At 39.5% G+C, this 22,652-nt stretch overlaps 1 protein-coding gene across 1 annotated transcript in view; it reads left to right on the plus strand.

Moving 5' to 3' along the window:
* The window catches only part of LEO1 (LEO1 homolog, Paf1/RNA polymerase II complex component), a 74,718-nt gene that overhangs the window by 7,105 nt on the left and 44,961 nt on the right, over positions 1-22,652 (plus strand). Inside the window, exons 3-6 of the mRNA XM_053717478.1 lie at positions 11,403-11,507; positions 14,409-14,503; positions 16,391-16,536; positions 17,507-17,591. Of these exons, the coding sequence (XP_053573453.1) occupies positions 11,403-11,507; positions 14,409-14,503; positions 16,391-16,536; positions 17,507-17,591 (431 nt within the window). The remainder of the gene's footprint in view (positions 1-11,402; positions 11,508-14,408; positions 14,504-16,390; positions 16,537-17,506; positions 17,592-22,652) is intronic.

Raw genomic sequence — 22,652 nt, forward strand, 5'->3', positions numbered from 1 at the left:
AATTCAAACATCCACACAATAACACGAGCTACAAGATCAAGCATTTCCTTACGTGTACCACAAAATTTGTGGTGTACATGCTGAATTGCAACTGTGGCCTATTCTATATAGGTAAGACGTCAGATGACATTAAGAAAAGGATGGCTAATCACAGGAGTGCCATCCGGACGGCAATTGAGAAAGGCAAGAGTGACCAACCGGTGGCCAGACATTTTATGGAGAAGGGTCACTCTGTGGCGGACCTGAGATTTAAACTCATCGATCATGTACCCCCAATGCCTAGGGGAGGTGACAGGGACACCCGTCTCTTACAGAAGGAGGCCGAGTGGATTTTCAAACTGGATACTATACACCCCAGAGGTTTGAACATGGGGATAGACTGGCATTGTTTTTTATGAACTAAGCTGTGTACGCTTCTAATGTATCTGGTTGTATCTTTCTAAGGGGATTAATTTAGTTTGTACAGTATCTGATACTATGTTTGCATTCTTTTATCCACAGTGGGTTCATGAAGTCTGGTTGCTGATTGGCTGTAGGCTCTGCCCATATTTATCCTCCAGGAGGGGTGCCCAATGGGTGTACCCTTATTTAGGTTGTTTCTGTTATGTATATTAGTGGATGTTACTTTTGATGCACACCGCAGTGTTGACACATCACTGAGTGCTGGTGTTACTAACCTTGCACTACGGAACCCTGTTAGCACTAGTATTTTCTGTATCTAGGGGGATGGGACCTGCCTGTACTATGTATTTATTCACATTAGTTTAGGGGTCTCTTTTCCTTTATAGCGATCCTTATAATTCTGGGCCACCGGGCTCTAGCAAACCTGTAATCACAGCATCAGCCTGAAACATACTGTGACCGACATATCTTTTGACTTTGGACCCCTGCCCCCCTATCTCATAGCAAAACTGTCACTCACACAGGGATAGGGGCTTGTCCCAGACGGCCTATCAGGGACCTTGCCTTACACAGTAATAATTGACTGGGCATGGCTTACACGCATGCGCACACTTATAGACATCCTTTTTGTGACCCTGTAAAATTGCCTATGCACGGACAATAGGTGTCTTGACCGCAAGACCGGTGCTGACAGGTTAGAAATGACAGACGCATATACCCTTCTCATCGTGTATGTCAGACTGAACTAGCTGGGTTACTAGACCTAAGTGGGTGACTCCTGATATCTGGGTATTAGGGGTGTTGTACTATCTTCTACTGCATATCCTGCTGCATTTATTACGTTCATGACCCGGACCCTTCCTTCCCTTAGTAGTACCTTGGGGCCCTCTTACCATGCCATTTTATTAACTCTGTCCGGTGTGGGGGCTTGTCCTGTCTATCCTATTGGGTACCTAGCTGGAGCATTGGGGGCTGGACTGTGCCGGTTTCCACGCATGCGCATATCCCTTGTTGTTCCGCTAGTAGCTGTGCTAGATTCAGCGCGAGGTTGGTCCGATGCTGAACAGGGTGATTACATAGGTCGTGCTACACTTTGTGCATGTAATACGGTCACATCGTTTGAGGTATCTGTATAACGAGTTTGCTGCTATTTGCTTCTATAGCATTTATGGTACACATGACCCTTGACTATGTAGTACGGGTATTATGAGTTAGGCATTTACTATAAGTGCATTACGTGAATTGCATTTCAATATGTTGAGGTGCCGAGGTTTAACTAAACGTTTTTTCAACCCCTTTTTTCTACACATTCTTGTGTTCCTGTACTTAGCTAATAATATTGTGATATGTCTCTTTAAAAGGACACACTGCCACTGGGGTATTAGAAGTACTAATATACAGCAGGTGTATTATGTGGTAGGATGATGTGTTGATTTGCTAATTGACCTGATGCTAATTAACCATAATGATCTGGTTTCTTTGATGTCATTGTTGCATTGGTAAATGTATTTACTTTGAACTGGTTGCTTGGTTGCTATGGCAACCATTTTTGGCGGTTTTTTGCACTAGGGGGAGGGGTTTGTGTATGCTTAAATGTTTGTCTCACTTGTATGTTGTTGGTCTGATGAAGGGGAGCATTCCCCGAAACGTTACTGAATAAACTACTTGTTTTTTACTTAAGTCCAGAGAGTGCTGTTTCCTGTTTTGCTATATATATATATATATATATATATATATATAAAAAATATTTATGAAGCGCCAACATATTCCGCAGCGCTGTCCATGGGTACAATTCATTTAAATAAAACAATACAAGACTTGTAAAAGACAGGACAAAATTTACAAACACATACAGGAGGCATTGAGGGCCCCCTTCCCGTGGGAACTTACAATCTAGAAGGGTAGGAGGTTGAGAAACAGGAGGTGAGGACTGCAAGATTTGGAAAGATGTTAATACAGAGTTAGATGAGGGAAATGTTAGGTAAGTGAAGTTAATTTATTATTGAGTTGGGTGGTAGGCTTCCCTGAACAGAGAACTCTTCAGGGAACATTTAAAGGAAGACAGATTAGGGCAAAGCCTGACAGCACGAGTGAGAGTGTTCCAGAGGGTAGGTGCTGCACGACAGAAGTCCTGCAGTCTAGCATGAGAAGAGGTGATAGTTGCGGATGCAAGGAGCAGGTCATTTTTGGATCTTAGTGGACGGGCTGGAGTATACTTGTGTATTAGAGAGGATAGGTAGAGGCGTTGGTGAGAGCTTTGTATGTAAGGGTGAGAATTTTGAATTTAAAGAGACAGTCTACACCAGAATTGTTGTTGTTTTAAAAGATAGATAATCCCTTTTTTACCCATTCCCCAGTTTTGCATAACCAACACAGTTATATTTATATTTCTCTTGTAAGGTGTATCCAGTCCACGGATTCATCCATTACTTGTGGGATATTCTCCATCCCAACAGGAAGCTGCAAGAGGATCACCCACAGCAGAGCTGTCTATATAGCTCCTCCCCTAACTGCCACCTCCCAGTCATTCTCTTGCAGCTCTCGACAAGGGAAGTAGCTAGAGAGATGTGGTGCATTAATGTAGTTTATCTCCAATGCTCTTCAGGCTTGGCCCCAGATAGCTGCGGTCAGGTTCATCAGATTTCAGTCGGACAACATCACGACTGTAGCCTATATCAACCATCAGGGGGGAACAAGGAGCCCCCTGGCAATGTTGGAGGTTTCAAAGATAATTCTATGGGCAGAGGTTCACTCTTGCCATCTCTCAGCTATCCATATTCCAGGAGTAGAGAACTGGGAGGCGGATTTTCTAAGTCGGCAGACTTTTCATCCGGGGGAGTGGGAGCTCCATCCGGAGGTATTTGCCCAGCTGATTCAACTATGGGGCAAACCAGAACTGGATCTCATGGTGTCTCGCCAGAACGCCAAACTTCCTTGTTACGGGTCCAGGTCAAGGGATCCCCAGGCAGCGCTGATAGATGCTCTAGCAGCGCCCTGGTCCTTCAGCCTGGCTTATGTGTTTCCACCGTTTCCTTTGCTCCCTCGGCTGATTGCCAAGATCAAGCAGGAGAGAGCTTCGGTGATTTTGATAGCTCCTGCGTGGCCACGCAGGACTTGGTACGCAGATCTGGTGGACATGTCATCCTTTCCACCATGGACTCTGCCGCTGAGGCAGGACCTTCTACTTCAAGGTCCCTTCAAACATCCAAATCTAATTTCTCTGCGTCTGACTGCTTGGAGATTGAACGCTTGATTTTATCAAAGCGTGGTTTTTCCGAGTCGGTCATTGATACCTTAATTCAGGCTCGAAAGCCTGTCACCATAAGATATGGTGTAAATATCTTCATTGGTGTGAATCCAAGGGTTACTCATGGAGTAAAGTCAGGATTCCCAGGATATTGTCTTTTCTCCAAGAAGGATTGGAGAAAGGATTGTCAGCTAGTTCCTTAAAGGGACAGACTTCTGCTCTGTCTATTCTTTTGCACAAGCGTCTGGCGGATGTTCCAGACGTTCACGTGTTTTGTCAGGCTTTAGTTAGAATCAAGTCTGTGTTTAAACCTGTTGCTCCGCCATGGAGTTTAAATTTAGTTCTTCAAGGGGTTCCGTTTGAACCTCTGCATTCCATAGATATCAAGCTTTTATCTTGGAAAGTTCTGTCCTTGTTAGCTATCTCTTCGGCTCGAAGAGTTTCAGAGTTATCTGCCTTACAGTGTGATTTCCCCTTATCTGATCTTCCATGCAGATAAGGTAGTGTTGCGTACCAAACCTGGGTTTCTTCCTAAGGTGGTATCTAATAAGAATATCAATCAGGAGATTGTTGTTCCGTCACTGTGTCCTAATCCTTCTTCAAAGAAGGAACGTCTATTACACAATCTTGACGTGGTTCGTGCTTTAAAGTTTTATTTACAAGCTACTAAAGATTTTCGTCAAACATCTGCATTGTTTGTTGTCTACTCTGGTCAGAGGAAAGGCCAAAAGGATTCTGCAACTTCTCTTTCCTTTTGGTTAAGAAGTATAATCCGCTTAGCTTATGAGACTGCTGGCCAGCAGCCTCCTGAAAGAATTACAGCTCATTCCACTAGAGCAGTGGCTTCCACATGGGCTTTTAAAAACGAGGCCTCGGTTGAACAGATTTGTAAGGCGGCGACTTGGTCTTCGCTTCATACTTTTTCTAAATTCTACTAATTTGATACTTTTGCTTCTTCGGAGGCTATTTTTGGGAGAAAGGTCTTACAGGCAGTGGTGCCTTCCGTTTAAGCGCCTGCCTTGTCCCTCCCTTCATCCGTGTCCTATAGCTTTGGTATTGGTATCCCACAAGTAATGGATGAATCCGTGGACTGGATACACCTTACAAGAGAAAACAAAATTTATACTTACCTGATAAATTTATTTCTCTTGTGGTGTATCCAGTCCACGGCCCGCCCTGTCATTTTAAGGCAGGTGTTTTTTAAATTTTTAAACTACAGTCACCACTGCACCCTATAGTTTCTCCTTTCTCTTGCTTGTCTTCGGTTGAATGACTGGGAGGTGGCAGTTAGGGGAGGAGCTATATAGACAGCTCTGCTGTGGGTGATCCTCTTGCAGCTTCTTGTTGGGAAGGAGTATATCCCACAAGTATTGGATGAATCCGTGGACTGGATACACTTCAAGAGAAATAAATTTATCAGGTAAGCATACATTTTGTTATTTTTTACCTCTGTGATTATCTTGTATCTGAGCCTCTGCAAACTGCCCCTTTTTTCAGTTCCTTTGACAGACTTGCAGTTTAGCCAATCAATGATAGCTCCCAGGTAACTTCACGTGCATGTGCACAGTGTTATCTATATGAAATTCATGAACTAACACCCTCTAGTGGTGAAAAACCTGTTAAAATGCATTCTTAAGAGGCGGCCTTCAAGGTCTAAGAAATTAGCATATGAACCTCCTAGGTTAAGCTTCAACTAAGAATACCAAGAGAACAAAGCAAAATTGGTGATAAAAGTAAATTGGAAAATTGTTTAAAATTACATGCCCTATCTGAATCATGAAAGTTTATTTTGGACTAGACTGTCCCTTTAATTCTGCTGTGAATGGGGAGCCAATGAAGGGACTCGCAGAGAAGTGCAGCAGATGCAGATCGACGGGAAAGGTGGATCAGCCTTGCGGAGGCATTTAGGATGGATTGAAGGGGGGAGAGGCGTGAAAGAGGAAGGCCAGCGAGTAGGTTATTGCAGTAGTCAAGTCGGGAGATAACAAGGGAGTGGATTATTTGCTTTGTGGTGTCGGCGCTCAGAAAAGGGCAAATTTTGGAAATATTGCGTAGATGGTTGCGTCAGGATGTAGAAAGCGATTGGATATGGGGGACGAAGGATAGATTTGAGTCAAATGTGACTCATAGGCAGCGGACTTTGGGCGATGGGGAAATGGTGATGTCGTCAACAGGGATAGAGAAGTCGGCATAGAACTTGAGGGGGGATAAGAAGGAGCTCAGTCTTGGACATGTTAATCTTTAGGTGGTGAGAGGCCATCCAGGAAGAAATACCAGATAAGCAGTCGCTGACATGAGAAAGGACAGAGGGAGAGGGAGCAGGGGCGGAGAGGTAGATCTGGGTGTCATCAGCATAGAGGTGATATTTGAAGCCATAATTGTTAAGTTTAACCAGCGAAGAAGTATAGATGGAGAAGAGTAGAGGACCCAGAACAGATCCTTTAGGTACTCCAACAGACAGAGGCATAGGAGAGGAGTCACCGGCAAATGACACAGAAAAAGACCTGTGGGAAAGATAGGAGTGAATCCAGGAAAGAGCAGTGCCACAGAGGCCAAAAGAGCTAAGGGTCTGTAGGAGGAGGGGGTGGTCAACTGTCGAAGGCAGCTGAGAGGTCGAGTAAGATGAGTATAGAGTAGTGGCCAATATTTTTTGCAGAGAGAAGATCGTTTGTAACCTTGGTAAGGGCAGTCTCAGTTGAATGTTTTGGGTGGAATCCGGATTGCAGTGGGTCAAGCAAGGAGTTGGTGGACAGGAAGTGGGTTAGGTGATTGTAAACTAGTTTTTCAAGAAGTTTTGATGCTAGTGGAAGCAGTGATGTGGGGCGGTAGCTTTCGGGAGAATTAGGGTCGAGGGAGGGTTTTTTTGAGTATGGGAGTGACTTTTGCGTGTTTGAAAGAAGATAGGAATGAGCCGGTAGAGAGAGAGAGGTTGAAGATGTGGGTAAGAGCAGGAGTGAGGGTGGAAGATAGGGAGGGTATTAGATGGGAAGGGATAGGGTCGAGTGGGCAGGTAGTGAGGCGTGAGGAAGATAGTAAGGAAGAAACTTCATTCTCAGTGGCTGGATGGAAGATAGAGAGGGTGGCAGAGGGAGTAATTGGGCCTGTTGGAATATTGCAGGTTGGTGTTGGGATGTTGCTTCGGATAGTATGTGTTTTGTTTAAAAAGTAGTCTGCCAGGGCTTGAGCACTAAAGACAGACGGGGTGGTGGAGCAGGTGGGTAGAGGAGAGAGTTAAAGGTGGAAAAGAGTCGTTTAGGGTTTGAGGAAAGAGTAGATATGAGTGAAGAGAAGTTGGTTTGCTTGGCTAAGTGAAGGGTAGAAGTGTATGAGCAAAGAATAAACTTATAGTGTATGAAATCAGGTTCATAGTGAGTTTTCCTCCAGACACGCTCAGCAGTACGGTGAGTAGGGTGGATTGTGAGACACCAAAGGAGGATGTGAGTGAAAGAAGTTTAGAGGCAGCGGGGGCAGATGGGTTGTCAATGGGAATGTTGAAGTCCCCAAGAATTGGGGTTGGTATATTTGAGGAGAGAAAGTGAGGAAGCCAGGCGGCAAAGTTGTCAAAGAATTGGGAGGTTGGTCCAGGAGGGCGATAGATGACTGCCTCTTTGAGGGAGAGAGGGGAGAACAGGCGAATACAGTGGACTTCAAAGGAGGAGACGGAGAGCGATGGGATTGGAGGTAGGTATTGATAAGTGCAGGAGGGGGAGAGCAAGATGCCAACACCGCCGCCACGTTTCTCACCTGGCCTAGGGGTATGGCTAAAGTGAAGGCCACCATGTGTGAGAGCAGCAATGGAAACAGTGTCAGAAGGAGATAACCAGGTTTCTGTAACTGCTAGAAGGGTGAACGCATTTGATATAAACAGGTCATTAATGGCTGTAAGTTTGTTGCAGACAGAGCAAGAGTTCCATGGTGCGCAGGTGAAAGGAGTGTGTGCGTGTGGGATGCATTGGATGGAAATGAGGTTATGCGTGTTGCTTTTATTAAAGTTTCTATAAGGAGTGCGTGATTTGGTAATGGTGGGAATGAGGGTGGGCCCAGGATTTAGAGAGATGTCGCCTGATGCTAATAGCATAAAGATGGAAACTAAGAGTAGGTGAGAATAAGATTTATAGCAGTGGGGGTATTTCTGGGAGGTGGTGCAGTTTGTTGATATAGATTTTAAAATAGAAAGTAGTTCATGAGAGCTAAGGTATGGAGAAGAAAGGAGAGAAGGGCCTATAAAAACTGCGTGTGGAGAAGGGTACGGTATGAGCATGTGAGTATGCTTGTGGAATAGACAGACTGTTAAAAGGAAAAGCAGTCCTGAAAACATAGCAGAATGTTAAGTGCAAAAGATTTTTGAATGAAAATATTTAGCTTGCCTCAAATCTTGTTCAATTCTTGTTTAATTCTCAGCCTTGCCACTTAAAGATGGTCACTTAGACAGATGGTAGCTTAGAGAAATGGAACACTCTGCAAACGCTCAGACCATATATAATACACACACACACACACACACATATATATATATGAATCACACACACACACGTAAATAAATAAAAAAAAAAATATATATATATATATATATATATAATGTAAAAAGTCTACACACCCCTGTTAAAATGTCAGGTTTCTGTGATGTAAAAAAATGAGACAAAGATAAGTCATTTCAGAACGTTTTCCACCTTTTGAATGTGACCTATAAACTGTACAACTCAATTGAAAAACAAACTGAAATATTTTAGGTGGAGGGAAGAAAACAAAAAAAACACTAAAATAATGTGGTTGCATAAGTGGGGATGTAACTGTGTTCAGAATTGAGCAATCAAATTCAAAATCATGTTAAATAGGAGTCAGCATACACCTGTCATCATTTAAAGTGCCTCTGATTAACCCCAAATAAAGTTCAGCTGCTCTAGTTGGTCTTTCCTGAAATTTTCTTATTCGCATCCCACAGCAAAAGCCATGGTCCACAGAGAGCTTCCAAAGCATCAGAGGGATATCATTGTTAAAAGGTATCAGTCAGGAGAAGGGTACAAAAGAATTTCCAAGGCATTAGATATACCATGGAACACAGTGAAGACAGTCATCATCAAGTGGAGAAAATATGGCACAACAGTGACATTACCAAGAACTGGACGTCCCTCCAAAATTGATGAAAAGAGGAGAAGAAAACTGGTCTGGGAGGCTACCAAGAGGCCTACAGCAACATTAAAGGAGCTGCAGGAATATCTGGCAAGTACTGGCTGTGTGGTACATGTGACAACAATCTCACGTATTCTTCATATGTCTGGGCTATGGGGTAGAGTGGCAAGATGGAAGCCTTTTCTTACGAAGAAAAACATCCAAGCCAGGCTACATTTTGCAAAAACACATCTGAAGTCTCCCAAAAGCATGTGGGAAAAGGTGTTATGGTCTGATGAAACCAAAGTTGAACTCTTTGGCCATAATTCAAAAAGATATGTTTGGCGCAAAAACAACACTGCACATCACCAAAAGAACACCATACCCACAGTGAAGCATGGTGGTGGCAGCATCATGCTTTGGGGCTGTTTTTCTTCAGCTGGAACTGGGGCCTTAGTTAAGCTAGAGGGAATTATGAACTGTTCCAAATACCAGTCAATATTGGCACAAAACCTTCAGGCTTCCTGCTAGAAAGCTGAACATGAAGAGGAACTTCATCTTTCAGCATGACAACGACCCAAAGCATACATCCAAATCAACAAAGGAATGGCTTCACCTGAAGAAGATTAAAGTTTTGGGATGCCCAGACCTGAATCCGATTGAAAATCTGTGGGGTGATCTGAAGAGGACGGTGCACAGGAGATGCCCTCGCAGTCTGACAGATTTGGAGTGTTTTTGCAACGAAGAGTGGGCAAATCTTGCCAAGTCAAAATGTGCCATGCTGATAGACTCATACCCAAAAAGACTGAGTGCTGTAATAAAATCAAAAGGTGCTTCAACAAAGTATTAGTTTAAGGGTGTGCACACTTAGGCAACCGTATTATTTTATTTTTATATTTTTTCTTCCCTCTACCTAAAACATTTCAGTTTGTTTTTCAATTGAGTTGTACAGTTTATAGGTCACATTAAAGGTGGAAAACGTTCTGAAATGATTTATCTTTGTCTCATTTTTTTTTACATCACAGAAACCTGACATTTTAACAGGGGTGTGTAGACTTTTTATATCCACTGTATGTATGTGTACCGAACCGGGTACACATCCCATGACCCTGCAACATGCTCAGCCCTGGGTGTTCACCGGCACTCACAGGAAGCTGTGCCGTCCCCAGAGTCGCAGGCAGTTAACCCCAGACAGGTCTGGGTGCAAGAACCATAGGGAAAATTACAAAGCAAATTAATACAACACACAGAGAAAGTCCAGCACTCACAAGCTCTCAGCTAAGATTTAAAAGCAAAAATGGAAAGGTTAGTTACCGCATCTGGCCAAATGGGACAAGCCCAGGTACCACGTCAAGGTCCTTTCCAATACCTGGACCCTAAAACAGCCACACAATGCAAGCTCTCAAATCCAAACAAACTGGGAACAGGGGAAGGGTGCACAGGCTTATGTAATCACCCTAGACATATACAAAACACGTAAGGGGACTGCACTCATATACCGGACCGGGTACACATCCCATGACCCTGCAACATGCTCAGCTCTGGGTGCTCACCAGCACTCACAGGAAGCTGTGCTGTCCCCAGAGTCACAGGCAGTTAACCCCAGACAGGTCTGGGTGCAAGAACCATAGGGAAAATTACAAAACAAATTAATGCAACACACAGAGAAAGTCCAGCACTCACTTGCAAGCTCTCAGCTAAGATTTAAAAGCAAAAATGGAAAGGTTAGTTACCGCATCTGGCCAAGTGTATGTATGTATGTGTGTGTATGTATAAATATGTATGTATGTGTGTATATATATATATATATATATATATATATATATATATATATATTCAAAATAACAAGCGTGTTGCAGTATGCAGTGATACCTTTTTTTAATTGGCCTAACATAAGACAAGACCAGAGGGTCTATAATATATAATGTTGGTCCAATAAAAAAGGTCTGGCTACAGTATTCTTCTTTTTTCTTCTTCCTCTTCATATTTACTGGACTAAGCGCTTAGCATTACCCAGTTCTGTCTTCTGTGGACCAACAATTTGCTGGGCATTGTGATATGCTCCTGCCTAAAGATAATTATGGACGACTGGCAAAGCTTGAAGGAACCAAATTCTGCCTTGATGAAAGACTCCTTGAAAATGAATTGCAACATGCATTGTGTGTGTAAATCTAGAATTTAATATTCCTTATAAAAGATCAGGGTTTGACAAATTGTTATGAAACCTAAACCCTTTTAAAATGTAGAGGAGTTAACCACAATTCTTTTTACACCCTTAAATAGAATTCATTTGAAGTGTCTATAAAGCATAATCCAAACAGTTAATTTTATGGTACAGGCACTACTAAATTATCTAAAATATATAATATATTTATATTTATATATATATATATATAATATATATATATATATATATATATATATATATATATATATATTTATTTATTTACACAGAACATCTGTTTTTATATTTGTATGGTTACAACTTTTGGTTTAAACTGTACTAATATATATATGTTTTTTGTAACAAATCTTGCACTGCATTTTTTAATTGTGCTAGACTTTTAGTCCTAATAGTTCTAACGTTTATGTTTAAAAGGGATTAACAAAACAGACGTCTAACCTTCCATTCTTACTTTTATAGAATCTGCGAAAGGCAGTGACAGCGAAGAGGAAATCGGTCGGCAGCGGCGCAAGAAGGCCATTGCCTCAGATTCTGAAATGGAAAGTGATGGTGATGAACCCAAAGGTACAGTTAATAAAGTGAGATTTAAAAAAAAAAACAAAAAAAACAAACCTTTTAAAACCTTTCCTCAGGCCTCCCTAAATGCCAGATTTTGAGGATATCTGAACTAGAGCACAGGTGAAATAATCATCAGGTTGGTAAACATCATTATTATTTTTTATTTTTTTTAACCTGCTCTGACTCTAGGTAATCCTGAAAATCTTTTCCGTTAGGGAGACCTGAGGACAGGTTTGAAAACCAGTGGTTTAAAGGGACATTACTCTTTTTAGCATTTTTTACATAATTTTATTTTTTAATCGCCTTTTTATGCACGCTTGTTTTGGTATGTACTCACTGTGCATGCTCCTAGGTGACAAGCAGCCATTTAATCGGCATGAAGGATTGGTGTTCTAATGAGGTTCTGGAATACTACTGATTAGCAGCTGCTATAACTCGGTTTTAAAAAAAGACAGCTTTAAAGTAATGGAAACCTTTACATGTTTTAAAACTATGTCTGGACTTTAAAGATGGACTTTAATTTATGAAGATACTGTAACTTACTTTCTAATCCCCTGTGCTCCGGCCGCCCACTTCAAATTGAATGGTTTGAACTATTCTCCAATCAGCACTCTAGCTACAAAAAAAAGTGCTGTACGACTGGATCTCTAATTGAAGAACAGTTCAAACTGTTTGCACAGAAAAAAAATAAGATTTGAAGTGGGCTGTCGGAGCGCGGGGATTAGAATGTCATGGCTAGATTAAAGTCCCTGTAAAATATTTCTTAGATTCCGGACCTGTTTTTAAAACATTTTACCATCACTATAACCTTCTTAAAGGGATAGTCTAGTCAAAATTAAACTTTCATAATTCAGATAGAGCAGGCAATTTTAAGCAACTTTCTAATTTAGTCCTATTGTCAATTTTTCTTTGTTCCATTGGTATTTTTATTTGAAAAAGGAAGAGTGTAAGCAAAGGAGCTGGACCATTCTTGGTTTAGCACCTGGGTGGCACTTTCTGATTGTTGTCTAAATTTAGCCACTAATCGGCAAGTGCTACCCAGGTGCTGGACCAAAAATGGGCCGGCTCCAAAGCTTACATTCAAATAAAGTTAGCAAGAGAACAAAAACAAATTGATAATAGGAGTAAATTAGAAAGTGACAGGTAAGGGACTGTAAAAACGTTTAAGAGAAAGAAGGAAGGAAAAATATAATTCTCACAAAAAGAAAAAATGAGCATGTAAGAGAGAGTATAACAGGAAATAATAATAAAAACGCATAAAAAGAGTAAAAGAGAAAAACAAAGAGAGAAATATGGCAATAACCTTTAACAATTCTAATAACTCAAATATCAATTTATTATGGGAACATTGCACAGGTACTTAATCTTTCAGAGCAGCAAAAAGAAAGAGGTATTGGTGCACTCTGGACTGTTTATGGACATTATGAGTATGCTGATTGGCTGATTTCATCTTCTACATCCATGGCTTTGTCCTCATTGGTTCTTTTGTTTTCTCTATTGTTTCACATGTTTTATGTTTACTAATGTTTTCACTGTATACTTTAAAAAGCTGTCAGAGCAGTAAATTGAAAGTAATGCAAAATATTCGTCTCTGGTCTTGTAATAAAATGTACATGCTCTGTCTGAATCATGAAAGTTTAATTTTGACATCAAGGCTGTCATGATGTGCATGCATATGTTACTGATTTCTACGCTATTGCAGGTCCTGATTGGTGAGTGTGTTCTCGGCACCTTGCATAGAGCATACAGTGTTCTCCCCAGGACCTTTTTTTAATGAACACACTACCTGGTTGATTTTACTAACCACCCATCTATAATTTAGGCCAACGTTTATATAAAACTATCTAATTTCTTTTCTGTTCCATCTTTGTTTGACAAATTTATCATTAAATCAAATTTGGTTAAAGAATGCAATTAATCTGTGCTGTAGATACCTTAAAGGGACAGTCTAGTCAAAATTAAACTTTCATTATTCAAATAGGGCATGCAATTTTATACAACGTTCCAACTCACTTTGATCAAATTTGCTTTATTCTTATGGTATTCTTTATTCAAAGCTAAACCTAGGTAGGCTCATATGCTAATTTCTAAACACTTGAAGGCCGCCTCTTATCTCAAAGCATTTGATGTTTTTCACAGCTAGAACATGTTAGTTCATGTGTGCCATATAGATAACACTGTGCTCACGTACATGGAGTTACTTATGAGAGGGCACGGATTTGGCTAAAATGCAAGTCTGTCAAAAGAACTGAAATAAGGGGACAGTTTGCAGAGGCTTAGATACAATGTAATCACAGATGTAAAAATTATATTAATATAACCGTGTTGGTTATGCAAAACTAGGGAATGGGTAGTAAAGGGATTATCTATCTTTTTAAACAATAACAATTCTGGAGTAAACTGTCCCTTTAAGTAACATATATATAAATACCAGAAAATGTTATATTTCATAGTATTGCGCTGTTGCTGCCCATATTGCTAATTTTTTTTGTGAAGAACACTGCCATATTTAAATTTAGACCACACAGAGCCCAAATAGCATTAAATAAAACGCTAAAGCAGACTTTAAACACACTTCATTTCAAAGAGCCTTGAATTATTTTACCGGGTTGTACAGCTTGCTCCTCACGCCCCAATTACCCACTACTAAAGTCATACATTTGCAATAAGAAAATACTGTAATGCCTTAGCACTTTCTTACTGCACTATTGCTTGTCTGTAAAACTGTGTCTAACCTATGCAAAAAGGTTTATAGTCAGCTCCAGAGGGGCAATGCTTATCCTGAGCTCCATGTAGGCTTGTGAGCAGCATATTTGTGTAGCCTCTAATAACTGGCATTGCTTTGTGCATTGTGAATACCTTGGTAGATGATTATTTCTAATATATAATTTTATCTTTTACAATCAGCAAATAAAGATGCTAGTGATCTTTTTGGAGATGCAGATGACATTTCTTCAGGCAGTGATGGGGAAGAGAAACCTGCAACACCAGGTCAACCTATGGTATGTGACACAGCATCGTGTTGCTTTCTCTCTAGTTAACATTGCACTTCTTACATTTAGTTAATAGGCCCTGTATAATGACACATGAACTGAAAAGGTTTTTTCTTACTGAAGCAAATGATACCATTTATTAAATAAAGCCAACTTCATTTTACTGATTTAAAGGAGTCTAGTAAACCTCTTAAAGTGAATGTAAATTTTGATGATAAAGTGCCCGTTTTTTTAATTCATCAAAATTTACGTTTCACTCGTATTGGGGGAAAAAAACTTACCTTTTAATCTTGACAGCCGCTTCATCGCTTCCTCCGCCCGTCGCAAAGCCTCTTCCTGGGTCTAAAATGAGGAATCTGGCTTCCTCCAATCACGGAGTTGAATCAGACACTGATTCCCCTGGGGAGGAAGCTGTGATTGGAAGATGACTGATCCGTCATTTCTGACGTAGGAAGAGGTTTGCGACAACCGGGGGAAGCTGGAGCCGCTGTCAAGATTAAAAAGGTAAGTATTTTCTCAACACGAGTAAAATGTAAATTTTGATGAATTAAAGTGTCCCTGTTTTTAATTGAATTTTTAAAAACCGGGCACTTTATCATAAAAATTTACATTCACTTTAAGCCAAATGGACGTAGATACTACTATATCACTGAGTACTTTGTCTAGTGTACCCAGTTGAAGTAGTGCCTACATCCAGCAGCCTGGCTCCTGCTGCCAGGGGCAGAAGGCTTCTACCTTTATATGGTAAGGAAGAACTGATTGTTCCATATGAAGGCAGATTACCAATACGGACAATGACACTGTGATGCCGTGGGTGGTGTGGGATGGAGGTGGGTGGTGCATTGGGGGAGGGAAAGGGAGGGTTCCCTACGCTACAGAAAAAAATATTTGCTGAGGGAGGATGGGCTTCTACAGAAAAGTATAGTGGCAGGCTTCAGAGGGTCCATATGTGTGATCATTTCAAGGGGGAGGGGGATCACTACCTAAAACTGCATAGCGGTGTATCTGCTGTTTCTGATCAAAGGGAATTTCAGAGAAGCTTTTACAACCATGTCTGCAGTAGTTGTGTGTAAATAACTTCAGTGAAAAATCTAAAGTGTTTGAATATTTTTTTTTTATTTCTTCTTCTGAACGCATTTGGCAGTGAAACAGTGGCATGAAATATACCAAAATGGCCCTAGATCAATACCTTGGATTGCCTACCAAAATAATAAATACATATATATTATATAAAAAAACAAGGCTCTATTTCTGTTTAAATGATTGCAAAAATGCTAAAAATTCTCCGGTAATTTGCGCAAGTTTTTCTTTAAAATTCCTGATCCTTAAAGGGACATGAAACCCAATTTTTTTCTTTCATGATTTAGAAAGAGCATGTCATTTTAAACAACTTCCTAATTTACTTCTATTATCTAATTTGCTTCATTATCTTGATATCACTTGCTGAAAAGCATATCTAGATATGCTCAGTAGCTGCTGATTGGTTGCTGCACATAAAGGCCTTGTGTGATTGGCTCACACATGTACATTGCTATTTCTTTAACAAAGGATATCTAAAGAGTTGAGCAAATTAGATAATAGAAGTAAATTGGAAAGTTGTTTAAAATTGCATGCCCTATCTGAATCATGAAAGTTTAATTTTGACTAGACTGTCCCTTTAAGGGGTTAAATAAACACAGGCATATCTGTGACTTAATATATCACTATGCTTTTTTGTTGTTGTTGCTTTTTTCAATTTTCTTTTTTAATTCAGTTTTCTTTTTTTTCAGACTGTCATCTTCCTTTGGCAACTAGCTTTAATTTCCAGTAGATTAACATTCCAGTTTTGTTTTTCTTTGATTCAATAGCTGTTATTCAAAGCAAAAAAAACAAACCTCCTTTTTTCTTTTTTTAAAGGATGATGATGTAATGGATCAGGGACAGCAAGAAGAAGAAGCTGCTCCAGAAACGAGGATAGAAGTTGAAATTCCAAAGGTCAACACTGATCTGGGAAATGACTTGTATTTTGTTAAACTTCCCAACTTTCTCAGTGTTGAGCCAAGGTACAACCCTCACTAAACTTACTGTGAAACTGTATCTAAAATAATACCAGTGCAAAAAAGTTATAAGTATATCATTGATTTAATATTATAGTGTATGGTGAATAAACCACAACTTTTCCAGAATTTTTCTGCTCTATACCAGCATCTTTTTACATTGCAAATCACCAACTTTAGGATTCTATATCTTCTTTTTTTTAAATTAAAAATAGTAATATGATTATTGAACTTGTCCTTTTAAAATAAGATTACTACTACATTTGTTAAACTTGTTCTTATAGAATTATTTAGGTTACAAAAGACATGCTGTTACAATTTGTAGATTTAAAATACCTTTGAATTGTCTTTGGTTAAAGGGATATGAAACCCACATTTTCTTTCTCTCATGAGTGCATGCAATTTTAAGCAACTTATTATTTTACTCCTATTATGGATTTTTCTTTGTTCTCTTGGTATCTTTATTTGAAAAGCAGCAATGTAAGCTACATTTAGCCACCACCAATCAGCAAGCGCTACCCAGGTTCTGAACCAAAAATAGGCTGGCTCCTAAGCTTACATTTCTGATTTTCAAATAAGGATACTAAGAGAATGAAGTAAAAATCATAATAGGAGTAAATTAGAAAGTTGCTTAAAATTGCATGCTGAGATTCATGAAAGAATTTTTTTTTGGGTTGCATATCCCTTTAATGGTCGATTTAACAAAGATTTAATGATTTAACTTATAATGGGGAAATAATTGAGCGGGAACATGTTTAGCTAAAGGAAACAGGTGGTGCGCAATAGGAAAATCTAGATGCATTTGTGTTGCTGTTCATAAAAGTGCATTTGATGCCATAGCTGCCTGATCCTTTCCACACTATTTGGAGAGCTTGAATGCACGAACAATTTTACCAATATGATTTATACTTTCTGTTGTGTTTTCTCACCAACAGAAATCAACAAATGTTGTTTTTCCTTATTTCTTTTATATTAGACCCTTTGATCCTCAGTATTATGAAGATGAGTTTGAAGATGAAGAAATGTTGGATGAAGAAGGTAGAACAAGGTTGAAATTAAAGGTATCTAATTGCATGTCAAATTTACAATTTCACCATCTATATGAATTAAACATTTCACAGGCTGATTTACAATCATGGCCTGATTGTGTGATTCTGTGCTGTAAGACTTTATGAAATGATCTTGTGTCATTCATTGTGACCTAATTTTTGCAACAATATTGAGACTCTGGACTTTATAAAGAGGTTCCTAATTAGTATGTGCATGTGTTAGCTTCCCCAGTCATTGTGGTTAAACTCTAGTAGAAATACTACTAGTTGTACTTAAAGGGGCAGGAAACCCCAAAAATTTCTTTCATGATTTAGATAGATCATACAATTTTAAAACAACTCTCTAATTTAATGCTATTAAATTTGCTTCATTATCTTATCCTTTGCTGAAGGAACAGCACTGCACTACTTGTAGCTAGCTGAGCATATCTAATTAGCCATTCACAGGAGACAAATGTGTGCAGGCACCAATCAGCATCTAGCTCCTACTAGTGTATGATATTTGCATATTATTTTTCAACAAGGGATACTAAAAGAACAAAGCACATATGAAAATAGTCTTAAAATGACATGCTGTACCTGTATCATGCAAGTTTAATTTTGACTTTCCTATCCCTTTAAGTGGCAACCTAGCTGCACAAACAATTTCAGATCAATTTCGTTTTTGTGTAGTGTCCTATAACTTTATAACTAACTTCCATAACTTTAAATATTTTGTTGTTATATTAAGATAGCTAGTTTTACTTAATTTTATCAAATAACATTTGGTTAAACTCTTACGGCTAGATTACGAGTTTGGCGTTAGCCTTAAAAAGCAGCGTTAAGGGGTCCTAACGCTGCTTTTTAACGCCCGCTGGTATTACGAGTCAGGCAGGTACAGGTGTACCGCTCACTTTTCTTCCGCGACTTTTTGCTACCGCAAATCCCCTTACGTCAATTGCGTATCCTATCTTTTTAATGGGATTTGGCTAACGCTGGTATTACGAGTCTTGGAAGAAGTGAGCGGTACAGCCTCTACCTCCAAGACTCCTACCACATAAAAAAGTCAGTAGTTAAGAATTTTATGGGCTAACGCCGGAACATAAAGCTCTTAACTACAGTGCTACAAAGTACACTAACACCCATAAACTACCTATGAACCCCTAAACCGAGGCCCCCCACATTGCAAACACTATAATGAAATTATTTAACCCATAATCTGCCGACCGGACATCGCCACCACCTATATTATCCCTATGAACCCCTAATCTGCTACCCCTAACATTGCCGACACCTACATTATATTTATTAACCCCTAATCTGCCCCCCCAACGTCGCTGCAACCTACCTACACTTATTAACCCCTAATTTGCCGACCGGACATCGCCGCCACTATAATAAATGTATTAACCCCTAAACCGCCGCAATCCTGCCTCACAAACACTATAATAAATTTTATTAACCCCTAATCTGCCCCCCCACGTCGCCTCCACCTACCTACAATTATTAACCCCTAATCTCCCGCCCCCAACGTCGCCGCTACTAAAATAAAGTTATTAACCCCTGAACCTAAGTCTAACCCTAACACCCCCCCCTAAGTTAAATATAATTTAAATAAAACTAAATAAAATTACTATAATTAAATAAATCCTATTTAAAACTAAATACTTACCTATAAAATAAACCCTAATATAGCTACAATATAACTAATAGTTACATTGTAGCTATTTTAGGATTTATATTTATTTTACAGGCAACTTTGTATTTATTTTAACTAGGTACAATAGCTATTAAATAGTTAATAACTATTTAATAGCTACCTAGTTAAAATAAATACAAAGTTGCCTGTAAAATAAATATAAATCCTAAAATAGCTACAATGTAACTATTAGTTATATTGTAGCTATATTAGGGTTTATTTTATAGGTAAGTATTTAGTTTTAAATAGGATTAATTTATTTAATTATAGTAATTTTATTTCGTTTTATTTAACTTAGGTTTAGGGGCGGGAGATTAGGGGTTAATAATTGTAGGTAGGTTGCGGCGATATTGGGGGGGGCAGATTTTGGGTGAATAAAATTTATTATAGTGTTTGCGAGGCGGGATTGCGGCGGTTTAGAGGTTAATACATTTATTATAGTAGCGGCGATGTCCGGTTGGCAGATTAGGGTTAATAATTGTAGGTTGGGGGCGGAAGATTAGGGGTTAATAAATATAATGTAGGTGTCGGCGATGTTGGGGGCAGCAGATTAGGGTTCATAGGGATAATGTAGGTGGCGGCGGTGTCCGGAGCGGCAGATTAGGGGTTTATAATATAATGTAGGTGTCAGCGATAGTGGAGGCGGAAGATTAGGGGTTAATAAGTGTAAGGTTAGGGGTGTTTAGACTCGGGGTTCATGTTAGGGTGTTAGGTGTAGACTTAGAGAGTGTTTCCCCATAGGAAACAATGGGGCTGCGTTAGGAGCTGAACGCTGCTTTTTTGCAGGTGTTAGGTTTTTTTTCAGCCAGCTCAGCCCCATTGTTTCCTATGGGGAAATCGTGCACGAGCACGTTTTTCCAGCTTACCGCTACCGTAAGCAACGCTGGTATTGAGGTGAGAAGTGGAGCTAAATTTTGCTCAACGCTCACTTTTCTGAGGCTAACGCAGCCATTCAGAAAACTTGTAATACCAGCGTTGTTTAAAGTGAGTGCTGGAAAAAAAAAAGAAGCGTTAGCCCCGCAAGTTTTTACTGACAAAACTTGTAATCTAGGCGTTTGTTTTCTTTGAGCTATGTGCTGTGTTGGTGTATTTTATATTTTTAAAGTGTCTGTGCACTGCAGCCAGACAGTGTGTAAATGGTATACATCTTCTCCACCATAGTGTAACCTTATGCAGTGCAGATGGTCTATGTAGTGGTGTGATAGAGTGACATAACTAAACTTAAAGTGAATGTAAGTTTTGATGCAAAAGTGCCCGGTTTTTAAAAATTTGATTAGAAACAGGGGCACTTTAATAATTCATCAAAATTTACTTTTCACTTGTGAAAAAAATACTTACCTTTTTAACCTTGACAGCCGCTCCAGCTTCCCCCGGTTGTCGCAAGCCATTTCTGACGTCCGAAATGATGGAGGGGTCATCCTCCAATCACGGCTTCCCCCCCCCCCCCCCCCCGGGGTAATCGGTGTCTGATTCAACGCCGTGATTGGAGGAAGCCAGATTCCTCATTTTAGACCCAGGAAGAGGCTTTGCGACGGGCGGAGGAAGCTGGAGGGGCTGTCAAGATTAAAAGGTATTTTTTCCCAACACGAGTGAAATGTAAATTTTGATGAATTAAAGTGCCCCTGTTTTTAATCAAATTTTTAAAAACCGGGCACTTTAGCATAAAAATTTACATTCACTTTAAAGGACCACTGTAAGTTCAGTATATTGCTCCTAGCCAATCCGGTGTGCAAACCGCAGTTTGAAGATGGCTGCCGAATTTCGAATATCATCCGCGAGATTGCGCAACATCAATCCCTTCCAGACCTGCTTCGACACAGAGCGTTATTCCCTATGAAGTGCTGGAAAATGCTGAGTCATTAAGACACAATGCGCAAGCGCTATTTGGCCCGTTTTTGTGCGCATGCGATTGTGTACAAATCAGTATTATAATAACATGCAAAAGCAGGGAAAAAGAATGGTTGATTGTTATATACACGTAGGGGCTAAAATAGTGGGCTGTATTAGATGACGTTATAGAAAAATTAAAAACGGATTTACAAGTTAATGAGACTTCGTTTTGAAAGAGTTTGAGGTTGGTAATTTTAATTTCATAAATGTAATTTTAAAATGTGTTTTAATCAAACAAAAAACAGTCAGAGAGATGAAAATTGTTCAGCACACAAAGTGGTGAATGAGTGACGATTCTAATAAAATGGGTTTAATACATTATAATCTTAAGGGGATATAAAACAGGTTGAGATCTGTGCATATCCTAAAAGGGCTAATTTAATTAAATATAGTTTGCATAAAAAAAAATGTTTCAAAATTGCTGGCAAGTATTTTAAAATAATTTTTAAAATATAAGCAAAACGAATTACATAGCTAAGCTGCCTGGAGAAGCCCACTCCACCCCCTTATCAGTGTTTAGACACATGCATTGTATTTTAACTGAGTTCACACTTCTTGCATTCTACCAAAACAACAATAGATATAGATTCAGCCATAGAAGGAAATGTGTGTGGGGGAGTTAGAGCTTTACAGTTCAGAAATTAAAAAGAAAGGGTTAATGGCGAGGCACTGCAGTATACATTTGCAGATAAAGTAATTAAAGTACATATTATATTTAGTCTCTATCACAACTTGTTTTGTGTCCCTTTAACAGTATAATGATCATTAGACATAACAAGTTGACTATTTTCTCAAATAATTTGTTTATTTCTCCAACATAGGTGTGTCCGGTCCACGGCGTCATCCTTACTTGTGGGATATTCTCTTCCCCAACAGGAAATGGCAAAGAGCCCAGCAAAGCTGGTCACATGATCCCTCCTAGGCTCCGCCTTCCCCAGTCATTCTCTTTGCCGTTGTACAGGCAACATCTCCACGGAGATGGCTTAGAGTTTTTTGGTGTTTAAATGTAGTTTTTATTCTTCAATCAAGAGTTTGTTATTTTAAAATAGTGCTGGTATGTACTATTTACTCTGAAACAGAAAAGAGATGAAGATTTCTGTTTGTAAGAGGAAAATGATTTTAGCAACCGTTACTAAAATCGATGGCTGTTTCCACACAGGACTGTTGAGAGGAATTAACTTCAGTTGGGGGAAACAGTGAGCAGACTTTTGCTGCTTGAGGTATGACACATTTCTAACAAGACTTGGTAATGCTGGAAGCTGTCATTTTCCCTATGGGATCCGGTAAGCCATTTTTATTAAATGAGAATAAAGGGCTTCACAAGGGCTTTAAAGACTGGTAGACATTTTTCTGGGCTAAAACGATTGATATATAAGCATTTTTAATACTTCATAGTTTTGAGGAGTTATTTTATTCTTGGGAATTATGTAAAATAACCGGCAGGCACTGTATTGGACACCTTTTTCACTGGGGGCCTTCTCTAATCATAGGCAGAGCCTCATTTT

The sequence above is a fragment of the Bombina bombina genome, chromosome 6, assembly GCF_027579735.1.
Source record: "Bombina bombina isolate aBomBom1 chromosome 6, aBomBom1.pri, whole genome shotgun sequence".
Lineage (NCBI taxonomy): Eukaryota > Metazoa > Chordata > Amphibia > Anura > Bombinatoridae > Bombina > Bombina bombina.